At 45.6% G+C, this 20,842-nt stretch overlaps 1 protein-coding gene across 1 annotated transcript in view; it reads left to right on the forward strand.

Annotated features, from left to right (window-relative positions):
- KSR2 (kinase suppressor of ras 2) overlaps positions 1-20,842 on the forward strand; it is a 399,224-nt gene that overhangs the window by 324,515 nt on the left and 53,867 nt on the right. Inside the window, exons 10-13 of the mRNA XM_055323016.1 lie at positions 7,800-7,968; positions 15,744-15,785; positions 16,230-16,302; positions 20,317-20,365. Coding sequence (XP_055178991.1) covers positions 7,800-7,968; positions 15,744-15,785; positions 16,230-16,302; positions 20,317-20,365 — 333 coding nt within the window. The remainder of the gene's footprint in view (positions 1-7,799; positions 7,969-15,743; positions 15,786-16,229; positions 16,303-20,316; positions 20,366-20,842) is intronic.

The following is a 20,842-nucleotide window of genomic DNA, read 5'->3' on the forward strand; positions in this document are numbered from 1 at the left end:
TACCTGCACCCACTTTTGTGACTAAAGTTATATTGGAATGAGCCACACCCATATTGTCTATGGCTGCTTTCACACTACAATTGGGAATTGAGTGGTTCTAATAGAGATACATGGTTCACAAAGCCTAAAATATTTACTATTTGGTCATGTCAAGAAAAAAAGTTTGCCAACCCCTGATCTAGAGCCTTCTTCACTCACCTGTGTGGTGTCTGGACTGGGAGTGCACGGGGCAGGGTTCAGCAGAGACTCAGTGGGAGCATCTACACGTGGACTTGCCTTTTGGTTTGGGCTTCCTCAGAATATAGCAGTTTCAGGGTAGTTGGGTCTCTTACAAGGCCAGTCAGGGCTCAAAGAGCAAGTGTTTTAGCCAACAAGGTGAAAGTTGCATGGACTTTTATAACCTAGCATTATAAAAGCCAGTGCATTGTCTTGATTTGTCACTAGCCAAGGGTTGGTATATGTATACTGTACTGATAGAGGCTTTCATGCTCCTACTCAGATTCAAGGGAAAGAGGGAGGCATAGATCCCACCTGTCAATGGGAGGAGTCCAAGGAGTTTGAGGCCATGTTTTAAAGTGCCCATGGCGGGGGCACCTGGGTGGCTCAGTTGGTTAAGCATCTGCCCTTTTAGCTCAGGTCCTGATCCCAGGGTCCTGGGATCAAGCCCCACATCAAGCTTCCTCCTCATCGGAAAGTCTGCTTATTTCTCCCTCTGTCTCCCTCTGTCTTTCCCCTGCTTGTAGTCTGTCTCTCTCTCTCTCTCTCTCTCTTTAAATAAATAAAATCATTAAAAAATAAAAAAGTATTCATGGTGGCTAATAAGAGCGTCAACCTCAGAGAGTTGTTTTGGGAATGAAATGAGATAATTAACGTAAAAGCACTTAATATGGTTCCTGGCACATGGTAAGTGCCCAGGAAATTCTAGATACCACTATCAGATTCAATGTTGGGCTTCCAATCCAAATGTCAGGCTGGGTCCACTTTTTCTTTGTTATTTGCAAAAGATACATAGATGTCTCTAGAAGAAGGGATCCCCACCTCTGGGGGTGTTTAGGGGGCTCAAATTGTACAGCTCCTGAGAAGTAACTGTGTGTGTCTATAACCCTTTCTTTTCTTTGTGACATCTTAAGGGGTGGGTTGCTCAGAGCCATCTCGAGACCTTCCCCTCTGGCTTTGCCGGCACAGTGAGCCTCTCAATCAGATGGGACAGAAACACAGGTCAGATAGATCAGTGACTATGACATGGTTCTGCTTGTCTGCCAGCAGGAGAATTTGATAAGAGAAATAAATTAACCTCTATTTAGAAAGCAGCTTTGACTTGAAGGTGGACAGGATCTATCACAGGGCTGGGTTATTTTTTCCTCTCTTTCTCTTCTCACTGGCTTCACACAGATTCTTTTTGTCAGGCAATGATGTGGTTAGTGCAATAGATTTCTGAGCCAATTTGGTCTGAAGACTTCCTTTTCATTGCTCTGTCTCCTCTCCTGTCTGGCTCAGTCAGTCCAGGTTCACGAAAAGCCTTAGCTTTTCTCCCAACAGAATAGTTAAAGAGGGTGCATTTGGGAGTTAGAAAGGCCTGGGCTTGGAACTTTGTTCCTTCACCTGAGTGGTCACAGCAAGCTCTCTCTGCCTTGGTGTCCCCCCCTTCCCAACCCAATCCCCATAAAAGGGACAATACGATAGCAGACGTGATTGGGATTGTGGAAAGGATTAGATGCAATGACACGTGTGAAGGGTTTAGTCCACCACTGGATACTCAGTAACAAAGAGACAGAATGGGGAGGGGAACAGGAACAGGAGGGGGGGGGGACAGCAGCATCTGCCAGCAACTCAGGGGCCAGTCTACAACACTTACGCTTCCACATCAAGGCATCAAAACCCCATGTGCAGTGGTGTCCAAGGCTGAAGACCTGCCTGCTCCGGTGCTGCTATTTGAGACAGCTGCATGCAGGCATGCCCTTTCCAATTGGTCTTGCGCTGGGGCCAGCTCCCTGGACCTGCCACAAGACCATGGATCATTATCCTGTTCTTCCATCAGAACCATGACTCAGCTACTCTTTGTGGGTCTGCTCTAAGCTGTTACTGTTGACTGGTTTCCTCATCCTCTACCTCCCTCTCTCCATGCCATTGCTTCTGCTGCCATATGGTTCCTATTCTTCATCACCTCAGCTTATTTGTTTTCTGGCCTGTTGTAGCTCTTTATGTTCTCTTTGAACCTCATTTCCTCTCTGCTGTGCTCCTAATGCTGTTTGCCCTTTTTCCTGTTGGCCAGTTCATCTTTTCATCCCATGTCATAGTCATGGGCCAGCTGCAATCTCATTCTGACCTGTGGTCCTGTGTTGGGTATGAGCTGTGGAAGTCACAAGACAAGTGTGATTGTTCAGGACTACCTGTTCAGCACAATCTATTGGGTTGGAGGGTAGGGACAGTTTCCTCAGGAAAAGTCTGTGAGAGAGGCAGTTATCATCACCACCACATCCAGACCAGTACACAACTGAGTGGAGTGGGGACCTGGGAGACGAGCATGCTTCTGTTTCCTTCCCAGAGTCAGATGTGGATTTCTTGTGACTTGGCACTATCTTGTGTTTCTGCTGCTGGGCTGGAGGTTAGGACCTGGGTCACAACTCTCTATATGACTCTAGCAAGTCATTCCCTGCTCTCCAAGTCTCAGTCTCCCTGTTTACAGAATAAGGGGTTGGACTGGGAGGTCTCTGAAGGATACTTCTGCATCTCAGCTGGGCTCAGAAAGAGGATTTATGCCACCAGCCCTTCCTGGAATGATCTGATAGAGTGTGAGTTTCCTCTCAATGGAATCCAACCTCCAGTTGCTGGTCCCATTGGGCTGTAGCTCTGGGTCTGAAATGAAGAAGGAATTTCCCCTCCTGTTGTAGCAATTCGGCCAAGGAATGTAGGTACCTATGCAGTGCTCTTTTAGGATGATTCTATATATTTACAGCAGCCCTGAGCTACACAGATGAGAAAGACCTAATTCCTACTCTCAAAGAGGTAGAGATCATTCCTTCCTCTATAAACACAATTCTCTCCCTTTCTCTCTCCTTCCAGTTCTCCTTCTTTTCCATTAATTCACTCATTCATATAGCACTTATTACTACCTTTTACATTTTTATTTCTGTGCTAAGTTCTGCAGATTCCTAGATGAATAGGACACAGTCTAGTAGGAGGAGATAGATCTTTTCAAACCTCCCTCCCTCTCTCCTTCTCTTCATCCATCCAACCCTTTCTCTCCCTTCTTTCTTGTTTTCCTTAATCTAGCACATATTTATGGAAGGACCACACTGTGGCATATTTCTAAGTGCTGAGAATAGGGAGCTCCCAGCCTAGAGAATGAGAATGAGAATGAGACAAACAAGTAGACTGAGAAGTGACGAGGTAGAAGCAATAGCTGAAGCTGAGGGGAGTAATGCAGAGGTAGCTTTCAGAGCGAATGATGTGCTTTACTGGGTGGATCAGGGGTCAGGGGAGCTTCTCAGAAGATAGGAAAGGTAAGCTGTGTCTTCTAGGCAGACTAGGACTAGACAGATATTCCTAGTAGGAGTAAGAGCATGTCCCAAGTCTTGAAGATGTGAAGTAGCCTGGTTTGTGTTGAGGACTGTGAGCCCCCTCATCCAGCAGTAATGCAGCACCCCCACCTGATGAGGTAGGGTCAGCCAAGGCCTGATGGAGAGTCAGGACATTTACTACCACCCACCTTTAGTGAAGCTATTCCCCATCCCTGGTATCAGTGGAGGCTCCATGGGGAATAGTAATGAGGCACTCCTACTTCTCCCAACAAGAGTGTATCAGTGGAGGCCTATGAAGGAGCTGGAATTCCCACCCCCACCCAGCAACAATTAGAAATCCTCCTGCCCTCAGTGGCCAGGCCAATAGAGGCAGAGAGCCTAGGCATCTGCCCTTACCCAGCAATAACAAGACAGCACACACCCTCTTCCCTGCTAGGGCAGTGTCACAGGAAGCCAGCTAAAGCCGAAGATTTATTTATTTTTAAGATTTTATTTATTTATTCATGAGAGACATACAGAGAGAGGCAGAGACATAGGCAGAGGGAGAAGCAGGATCCCTATGAGGAGCCTGATGTGGGACTCAATCCCAGTATCCCAAGATCATAAACTGAGCCACAGGCAGATGCTCAACCACCGAGCCACCCAGGTGCCCCTAAAGCCGAAGGTTTGAATAAGACTCAGAGTCTCACACCCTAATACCCAGATGTCCAGGCTTCAGTGAAAAATCACTCATCACACCAAGATCCAGAAAGATCTCAAACTGAATGAAAAAAGACAATCAATAGATGAGATGAGTGAGATTTTGGAATTCTCTGACAAAGATTGTTAGAGCAGTCATCATAAAAATGTTTCAATAAGTAATTATGAACAGTCTTGAAACAAATGAAAAAATAGATCACTGCAAAGAAGTCAAAAGTCTCAGCAGGTGAAAAGAAGATATAAAGGAGAACCATATGAAAATTTTAGAACATATAACTAGGAAATGCAGTAATTAAAATTAAATAGTGGAGAGACTCGATGACAGAATGGAGGGGCAGAGGAAAGAATATGTGGGATTGAAGATAGAGAAGTAGAAAGTACACAGTCTGGTAACAGAAAGGAAGTAGACTGAAAAAAAATGAGTAGAGCCTCAGGGATCTTTGGGACAACAATAAAAGGCATGGTGTTGGTGTCATTAGAGTCCCGTGAGGAGAGAAAGAGGGCAGAGCTAAAAAGTTCTGCAAGAAATAATGGGCAAAAACGTCTCAAAATTGGCAAAAGACATAAACCGCTGTTCCTATTTTCTAATTTGGAAGCAAATAAACATACCATATTCATGGATTGGAAGATGCAACATAGTTAAGATGTCAGCTCTGCCAAAAATTGATACCTAATTCCTATCAAAATCCCAGCAAGATTTTTTTCCAGCAAGATTTTTTTTTATAGATAAAGACAAGATCATTCTAAATGTTATATGAAAAGGCAAAGGAACTTGAATAGCTAAAAACAATTTTGGAAAAGAATGAAGTGGGAGGAATCAGTTTGCCCAATTTCAAAGCTTATTATATAGTTAACAGTAATCAAGACCAAAAAGGATATACAGATGGCAAGTAAACACATGAAAAGATGTTCAATATCATTCACCATTAGGAAAATGCAAATTGAAACCACAGTGAAATATCACTACATTCCTATCAGAATGGCTAAAATAAACCACAGTGACAACTCCAGATACTGGCTAGGATGTAGAGAAAATCAATCACTCATACAGTGTTGTATAAAATGGCATAGTCACTCCAAAGAACAATTCTTGCATTTTCTTTAAAAATTAAATATGCAATTCAATTACCATGCTGTTCAGAAACCTCACCCCTGGGTATTTATCCTGGAGAAATAAACACTATTGTTCATATGAAACCTGTACAAGAATGTTCAAAGAGCAACTTTATCCACAGTAGCCATGAAGGGAAAACAACCCAGCTGTCCTTCAATGAGTGAATAGTCAGACACACGGTGGTACATCCATGTCATGGAATACTACTCAACGATCAAAAGGAAGAAACTTGGGGTACCTGCGTGGCTCAGTGGCTGAGTGTCTGCCTTTGGTTCAGATCATGATCACAGGGTCCTGGGATCGAATCCCACATCAGGTTCCCCATGGGGAGCCTGCTTCTTCCTCTACCTATATCTCTGCCTCTATCTAGGTTTCTCTCATGTATAAATAAATTAAATCTTTTTTAAAAAAAGAAAGGAACAAACTTGATACACACAACAGCTTGGATGTATCTCCAGCGAATTCTTCTGGGGAAAAAAAAGCCAATCCAGAAAGTTACCTACTGTATGATTCCATTTGTGTAGCATTCTTGAAATGACAGAATTATAGAAGTGGAGAATAGATTAGTGGTGTCTAGTGTTAAAGATGGGAGGAAGAGATGCAAGGAAAGAAATGGGGATAGCTATAAAAGGGCCACGTGCAGGATCCCTGTGGTGGTAGAAATGTTCTGTATCTTGACTGTGTCAACTCGATGTCTGCATTGTGATACTGTGCTATAATTTTGCAAGATGTAATCATCAGAGAAAAATGGCTAAGTATGCACAAGACTTCTGTTACTTCCTAAAACTCATGTGAATCTGCACTTAACGCAAATAAAAAAACCTTAATAGCAAATTATGTCATCAACGTAATTGCTACCATTTATTGACAGCAAAGTGCCTCGGCCCAACGCAAGGGCTATAGGTGCATCTGTAACCTCATCTAAACTTCACAGCAGACCCAGCACATGGATGTTCTTAGCCCCCATGAGGGACTAGGAGAGACTGAAACTCACAGAAGTGAAGTGGCTTACTTGGAGGCAGTGGGGGTGAGCGGGTCCTGGGAGAGTGATACGTGTAGCACAGGCACCCATTGGGCATCTAAATGGAAAATGTCCATTTCCCATTCCCCCTTGCCCTCCTATGCTGGTTGGTGTTTTTATGCTGACTCTGGAATTTGGCAGGTAAATACACCTGTTGTTAAATAATGGAGTCCTCAGGCACCCAGAGCAGGTCAGAGTGATGGACCTCTGAGTAATGCGGGGACCAAGGGACCGCTGTCTTGTGTGTGGACAGATTAAGTTGCCTCTGAAAACACTTAGTTCTGTTGGCTTCGAGAGGCAGGAATCCCTCTTATAGAATGTGGAGGTTTGCTGGTATTATTCTCATTTTACAGTGAGCAAAACTGAAGGATGGAGAGGTTAGGCATTTTGTCCAGGACGTAGAGGGAGGAGGTGGTTGCGGGATTTGAATCTGTGCTTGCCTGACTCGGGTTGCTGCTGGTATGAGTTTCCTGGGGCTGCCGTAACAAATGACCACAAACTGGGTAGCTAAAGTAGCAGATATTATTTCTCTCAAAGTTCTGGAGGCCAGGAGTTTGAAATCAAGGTGTCTGTGGGGTGGGTTCCTTGTGGGGCTCTGAGAGAGTATCAGCTCCATGGGTCTTTCCTAACCTCTGGTGGCTCTGGCCATCCTAGTCATTCCTTGGTTTATAGATGCAGCTGTCTAATCTCTACCTCTGTCTTCACATAGCCTTTTCCTCTGTGTGTGTCTCTCATTTCCCATTTCTTGTAGGGACACTTGATATTGGATTTAGGGCCCACCTTAATCTAGAATGATCTCCTGAGATCTTTATTTCCATCTGCAAGGACCTTTTTCCAAATAAGGTCATTCTGAGTTTCCCAATGGGCAGATCCTTTAGGGAACTCTATTCAAGCCACAATACTGTTCCTGATGCCACCGCCACCGGGTCTGTCCTGAGGGTGCACACATGGATCTGTCTTCGTGTTTGCTTAGAGCAGGTTTGAGGTCCAGGCGAGGCAGGGCTCACTCCAAATGATATGTGAGGGAAGAAGCCGAAGGCTCACACTCACTCTCTCTCTTGAGCTGTCAGGCTGTTGATTCTTTAATAAACACTCGGGAGGAGAAGTGCTATGATGGGAAGAGCACTCTGGGCACCTCGGCGTGGGACTTTCCAAAATCAAAAGGCACAGGGAACATAGCTGTCACCTATGTGGCTTTTCATTATGTGGTAACCTTTTGCTCTGGAGTCCAGACAGTGGACAGGAAATTGATGCCAGAAACTGTTCCTTCCACAGCTGGATGCAAACCAGCTGGCAGGTGGGGATGATGAAACAGGTGGGACATGGGAAGGGTCGTGGCTGAGGGGAGGGGGGCTAAGGATGTTCCTTCCTCCTTGCTCTCTCTCACTGCTGTGTCTCTGCTTCTCTGCCTACCCCTGGCCCCTGCCCTGTTTTCTTTCTGCAGGACCACATCCCTGTCCCTTACCAGCCAGACTCTAGCAGCAATCCCTCATCCACCACGTCCTCCACACCCTCCTCGCCAGCACCCCCGCTCCCTCCCAGCGCCACACCGCCTTCTCCCCTGCACCCTTCCCCGCAGTGCATGAGGCAGCAGAAGAACTTCAACCTGCCAGGTACTTCTGCACCTGGGGAGTCGCCAAGGCGGGAGGGATTGGGTTCGAACCAGAGCCGTGTCCAGGGCAGTCAACAGGTTGAAGACAAGCAGTTGAGCCTTCCCATGTGCAGGGAATCACCACATATTACCATATTTGATCTTTAGTTTAGCCACAAAATAAGTCTTCTCCGCTCCATTTTACAGATGAGGACACTGAGGCTCAGAGAGGTAAAGGGACTTTTGGTCAATAGCAACTCAGTGTCTCCAACTAAGCGTTGGACATGTATTCGAGCTGGCAGTGGTCTCATGAGCTAAATAGCTTGAAATTGGCATCAGGATCCTGATGCAGAGCTGCATTTAGACAGAGTCTTACTCCAGATGTCAGGATAGGGCACTGAATGAGCAGCTGGAGTCCTGGATTCAGTATCCAGTTCTGTCCTGTTCATGCCACCTGACCTCTGACTTCAGCTTCCCCACCTCAGAAAGGGTACAAATGAATGAGAGGATCCAAAAGGTTCTCCTGGCTCACAAATTCCAGGGCATCTGACTGCTAACCTGCAACCATGCATGGGGCTATGCAATGCTGGAGAAGCCACTCACAAGATGTTTGGCTGCTGAGCCTCCTTTGTCATTAGACTTAAGAGATCTTCCTCTGCTCAGGTGAACTGGATCTAAGAGTGTTCCCATCTCTTCTGAGGTCTAGCCCAGTCCACTTCCTCTTCTAGAACTCTAAGGACTTTCCATCTTGGCCATATTTTCAGCCCCACAGCTGATGTCAGGAAGGAGACTGGTGGAATGAGGTCTGGCTTGGTCAATGGGAACCGGAATCTAGAGCTGTGTCACTCAATATGGTGCCCATAGCACATGTTGCTATGTAAATTTAAATGAATTAAATTTAAATATAATTAAAATGTTAATTCCTCAGTCACATTAGCTGCATTTTGATTACTCAGTAGCCACTTATGGCTGATGGCTGCTATATTGGACGGTGTGGCTATAGAACATTTTTTTCATGACAGAAAATTCCACTGAATGGTGCTGATCTGGGGGCTGATTTCACCGGAGCCAGGGAGCTTCATGCAGGGGGAGGAATTCCTGGTCTTCATTCACACGTCGCACTTCCAAGCCTAATCAGCCATGAGGGCATGGCTGGTAGGCAGGTGGAAGCCCAATCCCACACCGAGGCAACATCCTGATACAGCTACTGGATTTAAGGACAAGCTGTCACCTGCCCACACTGTTTTGATCTGGGCTATGTCCATAGGAGTAGGGCACATTTTGAAGTCTTGGCAAAACAGATTTTTTTTGTTAAGTTCAAGCTTAAGACAGTCTTGTATTTGTTTGGTGTGAAGGCCACTCACTTGGCAGCCACCAAGGACCATAACGTGAGTCAGCAGCTGGAAGCATCTCAGTGTGTGCTTCCCTGAGTCAATTAGGCCAAAATTGTCCTCTATGTTCACAGATAGAGGGCTCCCAGTGCCACCCCAGGGTGGTCCATTTCTATTTCACTGGAAGGGGGTGAATGGAAGAAAGACCAGTTGGTACTTCATGACCCCCCAAACCTGGAGGGTAGTAGGTCTGGGTGCTTTCTTAGAGCTACTCCACCACACCCCCAGACACTGACTTCAGGGTATTTTCCCTGAAATTGTTTGCTGCTTGTGTAAGGGCTAGGGCCTGAGAAAGGATCTCTTAAGGGAGAACCAGAAAGAGCTGTGGCTCTTTCTGTCCCTAAAAGACTCTGCTGGCATCTGTAGACAAGAGACCCAGCTAACCAGGAGTGATCACTGTTTCCCTGAGCTTCTTCATTCCTTCGGTCCGGTCTCTGAGGAGTCCTTGCTGATTTGCTGGTAGCCTGCCAGTGGATCTGCATCTACTCCAGAGCATCTCATGACTGTGACATTTGGGGAGTGGGCCAAGGGATCCGCTGAGCAAGGGCACTTTAAAACAGTATTAAGAGTATCTGCTCTGGAGCTGGGCTGCTTGGGTTCAAATGCCAGCCCTACTACTTAATACCTGCATCATACTGAGCCAATCTGTTACCACTCTGTGCCTCTGCTTCCTCATCTGTAAAATGGAAATAATAATAGTATCTACTTCATAGAATCATTGAAGGACTAAACCTCGTCATACACGTACAGAGCTGAGCAGAGTGCCTGTCTCATTGAAGATCTTAACAAATGCTGAGGCGCCTGGGTGGCTCAGTTGGTTGAGCATTCAACTCTTGATTTCCACTCAGGTCATGATCTCAGAATCGTAAGATTGAGCCCCACATCAGGCTCCATGATAGGTGTGGAGCCTGCTTGAGATTCTCTCTCTCTCCCTCTCCCTCTGCCCCTCACCCCCCCCAAAACAAAAACAAAAACAAAACTACCATGGCTACCATTTTTGGCATTTTCTCCATCACTGCTGGTTAATATGGGCCTAATCAGAATTATGGAAATAAAGATGAAATCCTCATATACTCTGGTATTGGGAGTAGGAATTGAATCACCCATTGAGAAGGTAATTTTGCATTGTCTGTCAAAGTTTTATATGTACATTCCTTAGACCAGCAATATCACTTCTAAGACTTTATATACAGATATGCTTGCATAGGGTGCAGGGATCTGTATGTAAGGATTTCATTGCAATAGTGGAAAATCTGGACTCAACCCAAGTGGGGAATGGTTGACAATCAAGAGGCCCTGATACACTGTAATATATCTGCATAATCAAATATTCAGCCTCCCTTAAAAAGAATGGGGTGACTTCTTGTAGCTATCCTGACATGAAAGATATCCACAATGTCATTTAAGTGGGAAAGTAAGTGATTTGCAAAGCTGTTGGTATAATAACATCCTACTATTCTAAAATAATTATATATAGCTGTATGTTTATATGTGTGTATATATAAACTTGTGTATTTATACATGCACAAAAAAAGTCTGCAAGAACTTCATGGCAGGTGTTTCTAAGAAGAATAATTTTATTTTATGCATTGCTACAATGTATAGAATACCAAGGAGCATGCACCAGTTTTATAATTGAATAGTAATGGTAAAATGCAATATTGAAATGGAAAGCAAAATAGGACCATCCCGAAGAGCTGCCAAACCTTCTCTCTTGACTTAGAAGATTTTAGCAAAATTCTCTCAGGATGACAAGTGCCTGTCCTGTTCACATAAAGTCCTAGTCACTTGTCACACTCCTGACTGTGAGCCTTTGCTGATGGGAGAGGCAGCTCTGACCATGGTTCCCTGCCAGATACTGAGTTTTCTAAAGACTGTTCCAGCTAATGCCTAGGTATAACAATGTCTCCAACCTGGACTGATCTAGAACATTCTTTTGCAAAAGGGTTTGTAGGGGGAACAGACATTTGACTCACTTGTTAACCTCATGACATAGGAAAGGAGGGTTTTTAGTTGGAAAACCAAGTGCATCAGACACAGGCTTGGTAGGGTTTGTGATTGACCTCCTTGTTCTCTGCTACTCACTTCCAAATCATGTGGGTGTGTTTGACATGGCGAGTGGCAAGTGGGTGTTTCCTCCTTTCAAAACCTTCAACCTCCCCTCACTCTGCCCTGATTCCCTCTTAATGCTCAATAGTGCTCCTCCTTCCCTGCCATGAACTTGTTCATTTATTAACTTTAGTGTTCATGTCCTCATGACAATAAGAATTGTCAGCTCCATGAGACAAAGAAACGCGTCTGCTTCATTCATGCCTCTATACCTGAAACCCAGCATGTTGCCTACTGCCAAAGGCACTAATGAAATGTTTTGTTTTGTTTTTTTAAATAAGGGAGTGATTGAATGAATCAACGAATGACTTGAGATTCTTGAACTGCCCAGGGCTGCAGTTTTCTGTCTTCAAGTCATCCCCTAGCCCTCAGACTGCATTCATCCATCTATTTCCATAGCACATATTTACTGAGCATCTACTTTGTACCATTACTACACGAGGCAGTAGGGATGGATCAGTACACAAACCGGGAGTGCCCAGTATGAGTTTCCAGTGGCTGCTGTAACAAATCACCACAAGCTTAGTGGCTTTAAACAGCCCCAGTTTATTATCTTACGGTGATGGACGTCACAAGTCCAAAGTCAGTTTCACCAGGCTAAACATCAAGGTGTCCGCAGAGCTGTTTTCTCTGGGAAGTGCTAGGAAAGAATCCACTTCCTCGCCTTTTCCCAGCCTCTTGTGGCTTTCTGCATCCATTTGCACAGAGCTCCACACCACTCTCACCCCTATTTCTATCACTGATTTCACATATCTGATTCTCTCCCTGACTCTGAGCCATCCTCCTCCCTCTCATAAGGACTTATGTGATTACATTTGGGGCCCACCCAGAGGATCCAGGATAACCTCCCTGTCTCATGGCCCTTAACTGAATCATACCTGCAAAGGCCCTTTTGTCATGGAAGGGGACGTAGTCACAGTGTCCAGGGATTAGGATGTGGACCTCTTGGGCAGAGTGATATTATTCTACCTGCCACCGTCCCTGTTCTCACGGAGTCTATGGCTTAGTGAGAGAGATGGGTTAGCCACGCAGACATACACCTCAAATAAGTTACGACAAGTACTTTGACGGGAAAAGCATAGCATTAGAGCAGCCCTACAGCAAATTCGAGAGGAGAGCAAGTTTAGGTTGAAGGGTCAGAAGTGGCTGAGTTCCGAAGATGGGGGAGAGTTGACCAGTAGAGGGAGCAGAGCATGTGCAAAGTCCCTGCCCCAGAAAACAGCAGAAAAAATGTCCCTGTGACCTGAGTGCCATGAATAAGGGGAAACAGCACCAGGCAAGACTCAGAGCTGCAGGGAGGAGGCCTGGAAGGGCCTTGCAAGGCATGACAGCAATCTGGATTTTATCTAAGAGGTGAGGGCAAGAGATGACTTCTCTTCCATTCTTCCTTCTAGATCCTTCCTTCCAGAAAACCATCCAGGCTGCTTTGAGGGAAGGCCTTGGGGAAGGAGGGGAGGAAGAAGGGCTTCAGAGTAGAAGTGCCTTCAAAATGGTCTGCTTATCTCTCTGGCCTCTGGCCACCTGCAGCCTCTCAGTTCCCAAGTCCTCTTCAGTTCCAGAGAGCAGGGAGCCACTCAGCTTTCCTGAACAGGCCACTCAGGTTCATTGGCTTCCCTATGGAGTGGCTCCTTGCTGGTGTCTGTTGGCAGCAAGGACAGGGCTCACAGTGACGCCTTGACTCCTCTCTGGCCACTCTCTCCTTTGCAGTCATCAAGAGTGAGCCGTTCTCCAGCACGCAGAGCAGTCGAAGAGGGAGGGGGGCTCTGTGCGTGGAGACATTTGCCACTGTCCCTGTGCCTGACACCTGTCCATTTTCAGAGTAGTGCTTGCTCCCTCCCCCAGCTGCTGCTCTGTATAAGAATATCACTGCCAGCTAGCCTTTTCTGCAGACACCGAATCCCGTCCCAGTTGGGGAGGGAAGAGATCAGCTAAGCCTCTTGAGAACCCCGGGTGGTTCTTCCTTTTTAATTTTAGACCCTTGTTGACTGTGTGCAATGAAAAAAACCTAAGTTATCTAACAGAAGAAGGTCCTTGAAATCTTGGGGGTTGGTTTTCTTTTAAAGCTCTGCCCTGGACTTCGAATGAATTGCTTCTCATCCCCAGCGCCTCATTTTGCCGAATCAGAAAATGCATCCGTTTGGATTCCAACTGTCTGGGATATCTGGGGACCGCTGTGCTAGAAGAGAGTAGATTAACTCCACAAACATGAGTTGTGCACCCACTGGTCCAAGGGCCCTTGGGATCCTGAGATACCAAGGTTTGTTCTCTGTCCTGGGGGAGTTTATAAATCAGTTCCAACCTCAGAGGCAGCTAATGACTTCGCTCTTTGAAATTGATTTTCTCTTAATTATAAGTCATTCTTGTCTGGTTATTAACAGAGCTTAGAAAGATACTGGCTTATTCGTTGTGGCTAATGCTTATTCAGCGTTTCTACGCACTGTGATCTCATGTAATGATAATCTCAGCCCTGGTTGGGAGAGACTGTTATTATCTCCATTTTACACACATGGAAACTGAGACTCAGGAGACAGTTGCCCAAGCTTTTACAAACAGCTGAAGGAAGAGCAAGGATTCGACCCTCTAGGATCAGCCTCCTACTCCTGCTGTGTAGCTCCTCTTTGCTTTAACCCTGAAGTCACCAAACTTTCTATAACGGGCCTGATAGTAACATTTTAGACTTTGTGGGCCGTATCCCCTCCATTGTGGCAAATACCTCTGATGTTGTAGCACAATGGCAGCCAAAGACAGCATGCCACTGAATGAATGTGAGCCTGTCTTCCAATAAAACTTTATGTACAAAAACAGCTGATGGTACAGATTTGGCCCGTGGGCCATAGTTTGTCAACCACTGTGTGAATTCTTGGTGAGTCAACGTGCAGTTGTAGGTTGTCCCTGGAGGTAACAAAATTGTTTCTAGAAGCATAGTCACCAATTCAGACTCCTATCTGACCCCACTCCTGCTCACTTCCTCTGTCCAGGGAGATTAAGCTCTGTGTGACCTCCCCCACTGCCCATGATACCTCTTGACCCCACTGGAGGAACTGGTAACATTAGAAATCTCAGGGATGTCCGGAGCAGTTGGCCTCTTTTGAGTGGACTGAAAGTTAAATGAATCATAGGGAAAGCAGCATCAAGTTGAGGATATTTCTTTTGTCCCTAAATATAGAGACCAACTCATGCTCGTGGTAGGCAGGATCACGGTACCCCAAAGATGGATAGGCTCTAATCCCAGAATCTGTGAATATGTTACTTTATCTGTGACTTTACGTTGCAGATGTGATTAAGTTAAGGATCCTTAGGTGGGGAGATTCCCCTGGATCATCCAGATGGATCCTAAATGTAACCATAGGGGTCCTTATAAGAGGGAGCCAAGAAGGCCAGAGACAGCAGGAGGTGATGTCAGGACGAAAGCAGGGACTGGAGTGATGGACTCTGGGCCAAGAAATGTAGGCTCTAGCAGCTGGAAAAGACAAGGAGCAGGTTCTCCTCTGGAGCTTCCAGAAAGAACCAGCCCTGCTGACACCTTGATTTTAGCCCCTTGTGACTTATTCCATACTTGTGATCTCTAGAACTATAAGAAGTTGTTTTAAGCTACCAAGTGTGTGGCAATTTGTTACACCAGCAGCAGGAAAGCTAGTATGATGCTCAAGGCAGAAAATTTGGAAGACACAGGAAATGCATATTTTTTCTAATTTTATTGAAATATACTTGACATATAACATTGTATAAGTTTAAGGCACACAACACATAATGATTTTAATTGTTTGAGGACCCTCCAAACTGTTCTCCACAGTGGCTGTACCGGTTTGCATTCCCACCAACCATGCCCTACACACTTTCTCCACACCCTCGCCGGCACTTCTCTCTTGTCTTTTTGATAGTAGACATCTTCACAGACATGAGAATATTTCATTGTGTTAGAAAGGATTTTTTGAAAGCCTCTGTAATCACTCTGGCAAATCACAGACTTTTTCTGTGTGTGTGTGTGTGTGTGTGTGTGTGTGTGTGTGTGTGTCCCTATGCAGTTAACAAAAATGGGACTGTGCTCTGGGTGACCCTCCGAGTTGAGATGCTCTGTTTTCAGGGGGCTTCAAGTGAGAGGGTTGGCATTGGATGTATAGAGCTCTGGTTCCTTTATATATCCTCCCAGTCCCTTGTCATTTAGGGTGTCTGCAGAAATCTGGAAACCCTCAAGGGTGGGCAGGGAACTCACACGATTGCTGTGGGACCAGATTTGTTATTTGAAGGGACAGCCCCCAGGGCAGCACTGATTTTGCTGTTTTCATTGTTTTGCAAGCATCCCACTACTACAAATACAAGCAGCAGTTCATCTTCCCAGGTGAGTCCTGAGCAAGCCTGCTGAGGGACGTGTGTTGCTGGAATGGATGAAAGCAAGGCTCTCGGGGTGGTCAAGCTCAGAGAGAGGGTGGCAGTGGAACCGCTAGATCTGTCTTTCTTTTCCATAAAACCAAGTGGCCTCACCATCCCGAAGAGAACTCAGGAGTAGGGGGTGATATGGAGGTGACCAGGGTGCTTCTGGTCAGAGGCTGAGGGTACTGGCCACCCTCTAGTCAATAGGGGGGTGTTTTGTGTCATCTTAGAACCCTGCTGTGTCTGAGCAGGAAAAGTTCAAGCGATGGAGGAAGGGAAAGGGGATGGCCAGCCCCAAGGACCTGTGATGTTTTGCAAAGTTACTAGCTACTCCATCTCCCAGGAACCAGGTTCTTGGGGGAGGCTGCGGACCCCACATTGGGTTTCTGACTGTCTCATGTCTGCCTCTCAGATGTTGTGCCGGTGCCAGAGACGCCAACCCGGGCACCCCAGGTCATCCTGCATCCAGTGACCTCGAATCCAATGTAAGTAGAATGGAGACCTCCCTCCCCTGTCCTGGGCCTTCAGCCCAGTCAGGGTCACTGTCTTCTGTCTTTCTTTTCCTGAAATTGATGGGGTGGGATACTGGGGTAAGTCAGCTCTGCTTCATGTCCTGGCCCTGCTTGTCAAGTCTGATTTCCAGGGGCTGGACCATTTCCTTAGGATGCCCAGGCTCTTCTATAATCAGGAAGATAATTTTCTGCAATAGTTAGAGCTTAATGAAAGAAGTTATTCTACATCATTGCCCCCCCCACTTTAAAAAGCATAATTGGGGTTCATCTTGCACAAATTGTGCAAGCATAAAAAGCATGATTTAGGGTTATGCTAGGGATCAGCAAACTATAGACTATGGGACAAATCCAGTTTGCTGCCTGTTTTTTTTTTTAAATAAAGTTTTATTGGAACACAGCCACATACATTTGCTACAACATACTGTCTATTGTGGGTTTCAAAGTCCACAATAGCCAAACTATGGAAGGAGCCTCGGTGTCCATCGAAAGATGAATGGATAAAGAAGCTGTGGTCTATGTATACAATGGAATATTACTCAGCCATTAGAAATGACAAATACCCACCATTTGCTTTGAGGTGGATGGAACTAGAGGGTATTATGCTGAGTGAAATAAGTCAATCGGAGAAGGACAAACATTATATGGTCTCATTCATTTGGGGAATATAAAAAATAGTGAAAGGGAATAAAGGGGAAAGGAGAGAAAATGAGTGGGAGATATCAGAGAGGGAGACAGAACATGAGAGACTCCTAACTCTGGGAAACGAACTAGGGGTGGTAGAAAGCTAGGTTGGCGGGGGGTGGGGGTGACTGGGTGATGGGCACTGAGGCGGGGCACTTGATGGGATGAGCACTGGGTGTTATTCTATATGTTGGCAAATTGAACTCCAATAAAAAAATAAAAATAAAAATAAAAATAAAACAAAGTGCAACAGCAGAACTGAGTAGTGGCAACAGAGACCAGATGGCCTGCAAAGTCCAGAATGTTTCCTATCTGTTTATAGACCAAGGTTGCTGACCTCTGGTTTATACCATGATAAGAATAATATAAGCTAATTTTGGAAAATGTGGACTCTTCTAGAAAAAAAAAAAAGAAGGGAAAAATAATCACTCACAATTGTACCACTCTTGGAACTTTGATGTGTGCTCTTTCTATTCCTGTTTTACATACATATGATTCATGACCTATGCAGTTTCCAGCCTGCCTTGTTATCCTGGAAAGCTATAACATCTCATTTTTTGTATTATTCCAGACCCTTTCTAGATACTGTTTTTAATGGCTGTAAAATATCATTATTGATATAGAAAATTGTCCTTAACCATTGCCTTATTGCCAGATCTCATATCTTCCCATATTTCACTGTCATAAATAACACTGCAATGAGTGTCTTAGGATGTGGCATTGTTAGCATCCTCTCTTTTCAGGTGGTCTGTTCTCTGCACCCAAGTGAAACCACCTTCCTTGACTTAACTTCTTTGGTTGTGGCCAGAGTGTGAGGCATGCTAGGGACTTGATTTCGATTCAACCAGTTTCCCAACTCTTCCCATTTTTGCCTACTTGGTTATTCTTTGGGCTCCCCTAACTACTCCATCCTTTCTGACCCGTGTTATGGATTTTGTTAAAGACCCAAATGGTACCTCTGTGAAATCAAAAGAGCAGCAATTTGCTGGGGATATTGTGCCGACATCCAGCTCCGGATCATTTCTTGGCTGCACATAAACCAATTCTACTATTTGTGTAAGACGAACCCCAGGTTATTAAATGGCAGTCGGGGAGTGCCAGCGAAATGCCTGTGATCTGCTTAAACATGCACAAAGTGATGGGTACTAACTCTTCGCAGAAGGAAATAATTTAATCGCCAGGCTACCATCATCACGCCTTGATGCAAGCAGAGGAGGGCTCCCTGTTCTGTTGTTGGGCGTGAGGAGGGACTCCAGCTGCATTATTCCACCCAGATCTCCCCAAGTCATCAGGTTCCCAGCATTTCAGCTGTCACTGTGTGGTTGCATTCCGCCTCCCCAGCCGTACTGTAAATAACTCATTTATATGAAAGCAAACAGCACTTTGCGGTCCACCCTTCTTTCATTTTCTTTTAATTCTTACAGCCTCTCAGGATCCCTGTCTGCAGGAGCCTCTCCAGCAAGTGGACTGGCTCTTTCTGCAGGGTAGGCAGTTTTTTTTGGGTTTCAGAGTCAGGAGAGCAGTGGCCCTTCAAATGAGGGGTGGGAAGGTGATCTGCCGAGCTTGCCCAGGGGAAATAGGAAGGGGGCAGGTGTGGTTCTTTTCTGCCCCTGGGTCCAGCTTTTCTTTGCCTTTAGCAGCCCAGTTACTGTCTCCCCACTGCACTCCACACACACACACACACTCTCTCTCTCTCTCTTTCTTTCTCTCTCTCTCCTCTGGAAGCACACCCCCAGAAACACCTCTAACACACACTGTACCCCACATGCCCGTCGCATACCATGTGTTCCCATACTCCCTTCATACCCCAGGACATAGCCAGCTACACTGTCAACATATGGCATGCCTCCAACATCCCCAGGAGGTACACCCAACTCACATGCACCCAGAACAACCCCTGCACAGAGCATATCCCATCATACCCACATGGTACTCAACATATACTTAGTACTCACACACACAAACACATTGTGTCCTCCAGCACCCACACCTGGCATGTGCCCACGCTTAGCACAGCTGCAGCTCGCAAGCTCATGACTGCCTCACATTCGTGCATGGACACATATGTGTGTGTGCACACTGCACACCCATGCGTGCACATACACACCTGTCTAATGCAGTTTTGCTTCGTTCTCATTCTACACATCCTGATTCCATGTGACTGGCAACAGCCAACTAGCTCAAACACGGAGAATTTTCAAAACACATCCAGTAATCTCTCCGGGGCATTTCCATCAGACTCCATTTACTCAATCTGTACCTAACTTTGGCCCTTGTTATTTTTAGCCTTTCTGCACAATATCTCTGCACTTGCTCTAGTCCCTTCAGTAGTGACATATAGTATTCTTCAAAGTTAGGATCCATGCCAGTTTCAAACTCTGTGTCCCCTCTGATGGCCTCACACCATTCCTGTCTCATGCAGTTTTCCCCCGCTATCTGAAAGTAGAGCATTCCTATGAAAACTTTCATGAGCCAAAATGGCGTGATGCAAAGAAGCAATTATTACTCATTTATATGAAAAAATTGAGGAGTGTCCCCCGACCCCCCAAAAAAATACTTCTCTTGGCTTTTCTGATACCTGAGGACACACCTTGCTAATGGATGCACAGAATAAATGGAGATGAAACAGATGCTTATAGACACAAGTAAAAGCTCTGGTGGCTGGATGCTGAGATGCTGAGGGTCGCTCCTAGGGAAGGAGCTTGGATGCACCCACTCAGGCTGCCCTGGATGCACGCTGCCTCTGTAACAACTCGCTGCAAAACATAAGCTGAATGCAATTTCACTTTTTACCCTTTTTCATAAAAGCAAAATCCTCTTCATATTTCTTTTGGTTAGCAAAACAGATACCAATGTAGATCTTTCCTAAGAGCAAAGTGGCACGATGCCAGCTTTCAGAAAGCAGGAGGTACCTGTAATCCCGAACACTAAGGTTCTTCTTCCATACGATTCCGAACCCAAGCAAACTTTAGCGATCTCATTAATTCTTTCCTAGCAAACACCCAGAGCTGAGGATTCTTCTGCCCATGACATTTAGGCCAATTTCTAAGGAAGCTGCTAGATTAGTGGAAACCAAAGCAATAAAAATGAACACTGAGCAGTCCAGAAAATCTTTTTAAAGCAGTGTCCTTGTCATTGCTTCTTCATGGTGAGGTTATGGATTATTTTAGATGCAAGTGTTGAAGTGAATTTTGAGATAAAGCCTTGATGGTGAGGGCTTCTCATTCAGACTCTTCATACATGGATAAACAATACACAGACCTACCTTTTCACCTGAAGGTCACATATATTTTTCTTTCTTTAAAGCTTGGAAGGAAATCCATTACTTCAAATTGAAGTGGAGCCAACCTCAGAGGTGAGATTCGAAGAGGAAAAAACACCTTTTTCCTGGGGCTGCCCAGGACTTGGAGAGCTGACAGCTGACTTTAATGATGCAGAGGGCTGGGGGCAGGTGGAGGTGGGGGGACCCTGTTTGATGGATGTTCTAACTCCAGGACAGCTAACGAGTGGGTGGCCCCTCCCGGCACCAAGCCTAATGGGGTGTTATATGGTGTGCATCATGGAAAAGCTAGTTGTGCAGAAGTTGGCAAGAGATTTGCATTCTTCATTGAAAAATCAGCTTAGGGCCGGTGAGTACCAAGGGGGATGTGCCCCCAATGCCTTCCAAAGAATACACTGGAGGTAGAGTCTCCGGGAACACTGAGCTTGGCAGGCTTTTGAGAATGTTCTAGGACTTCTTCCCATGTGCCAAAACTACTAGAGGAATAAATGGAGTGTCCTGGGAAAGAACCATGGACTCCTCAGCTCTAATGGTGTGTCCTGAAGCTAAGGG

Source organism: Nyctereutes procyonoides, unplaced genomic scaffold (assembly GCF_905146905.1).
Source record: "Nyctereutes procyonoides isolate TBG_1078 unplaced genomic scaffold, NYPRO_anot_genome, whole genome shotgun sequence".
Lineage (NCBI taxonomy): Eukaryota > Metazoa > Chordata > Mammalia > Carnivora > Canidae > Nyctereutes > Nyctereutes procyonoides.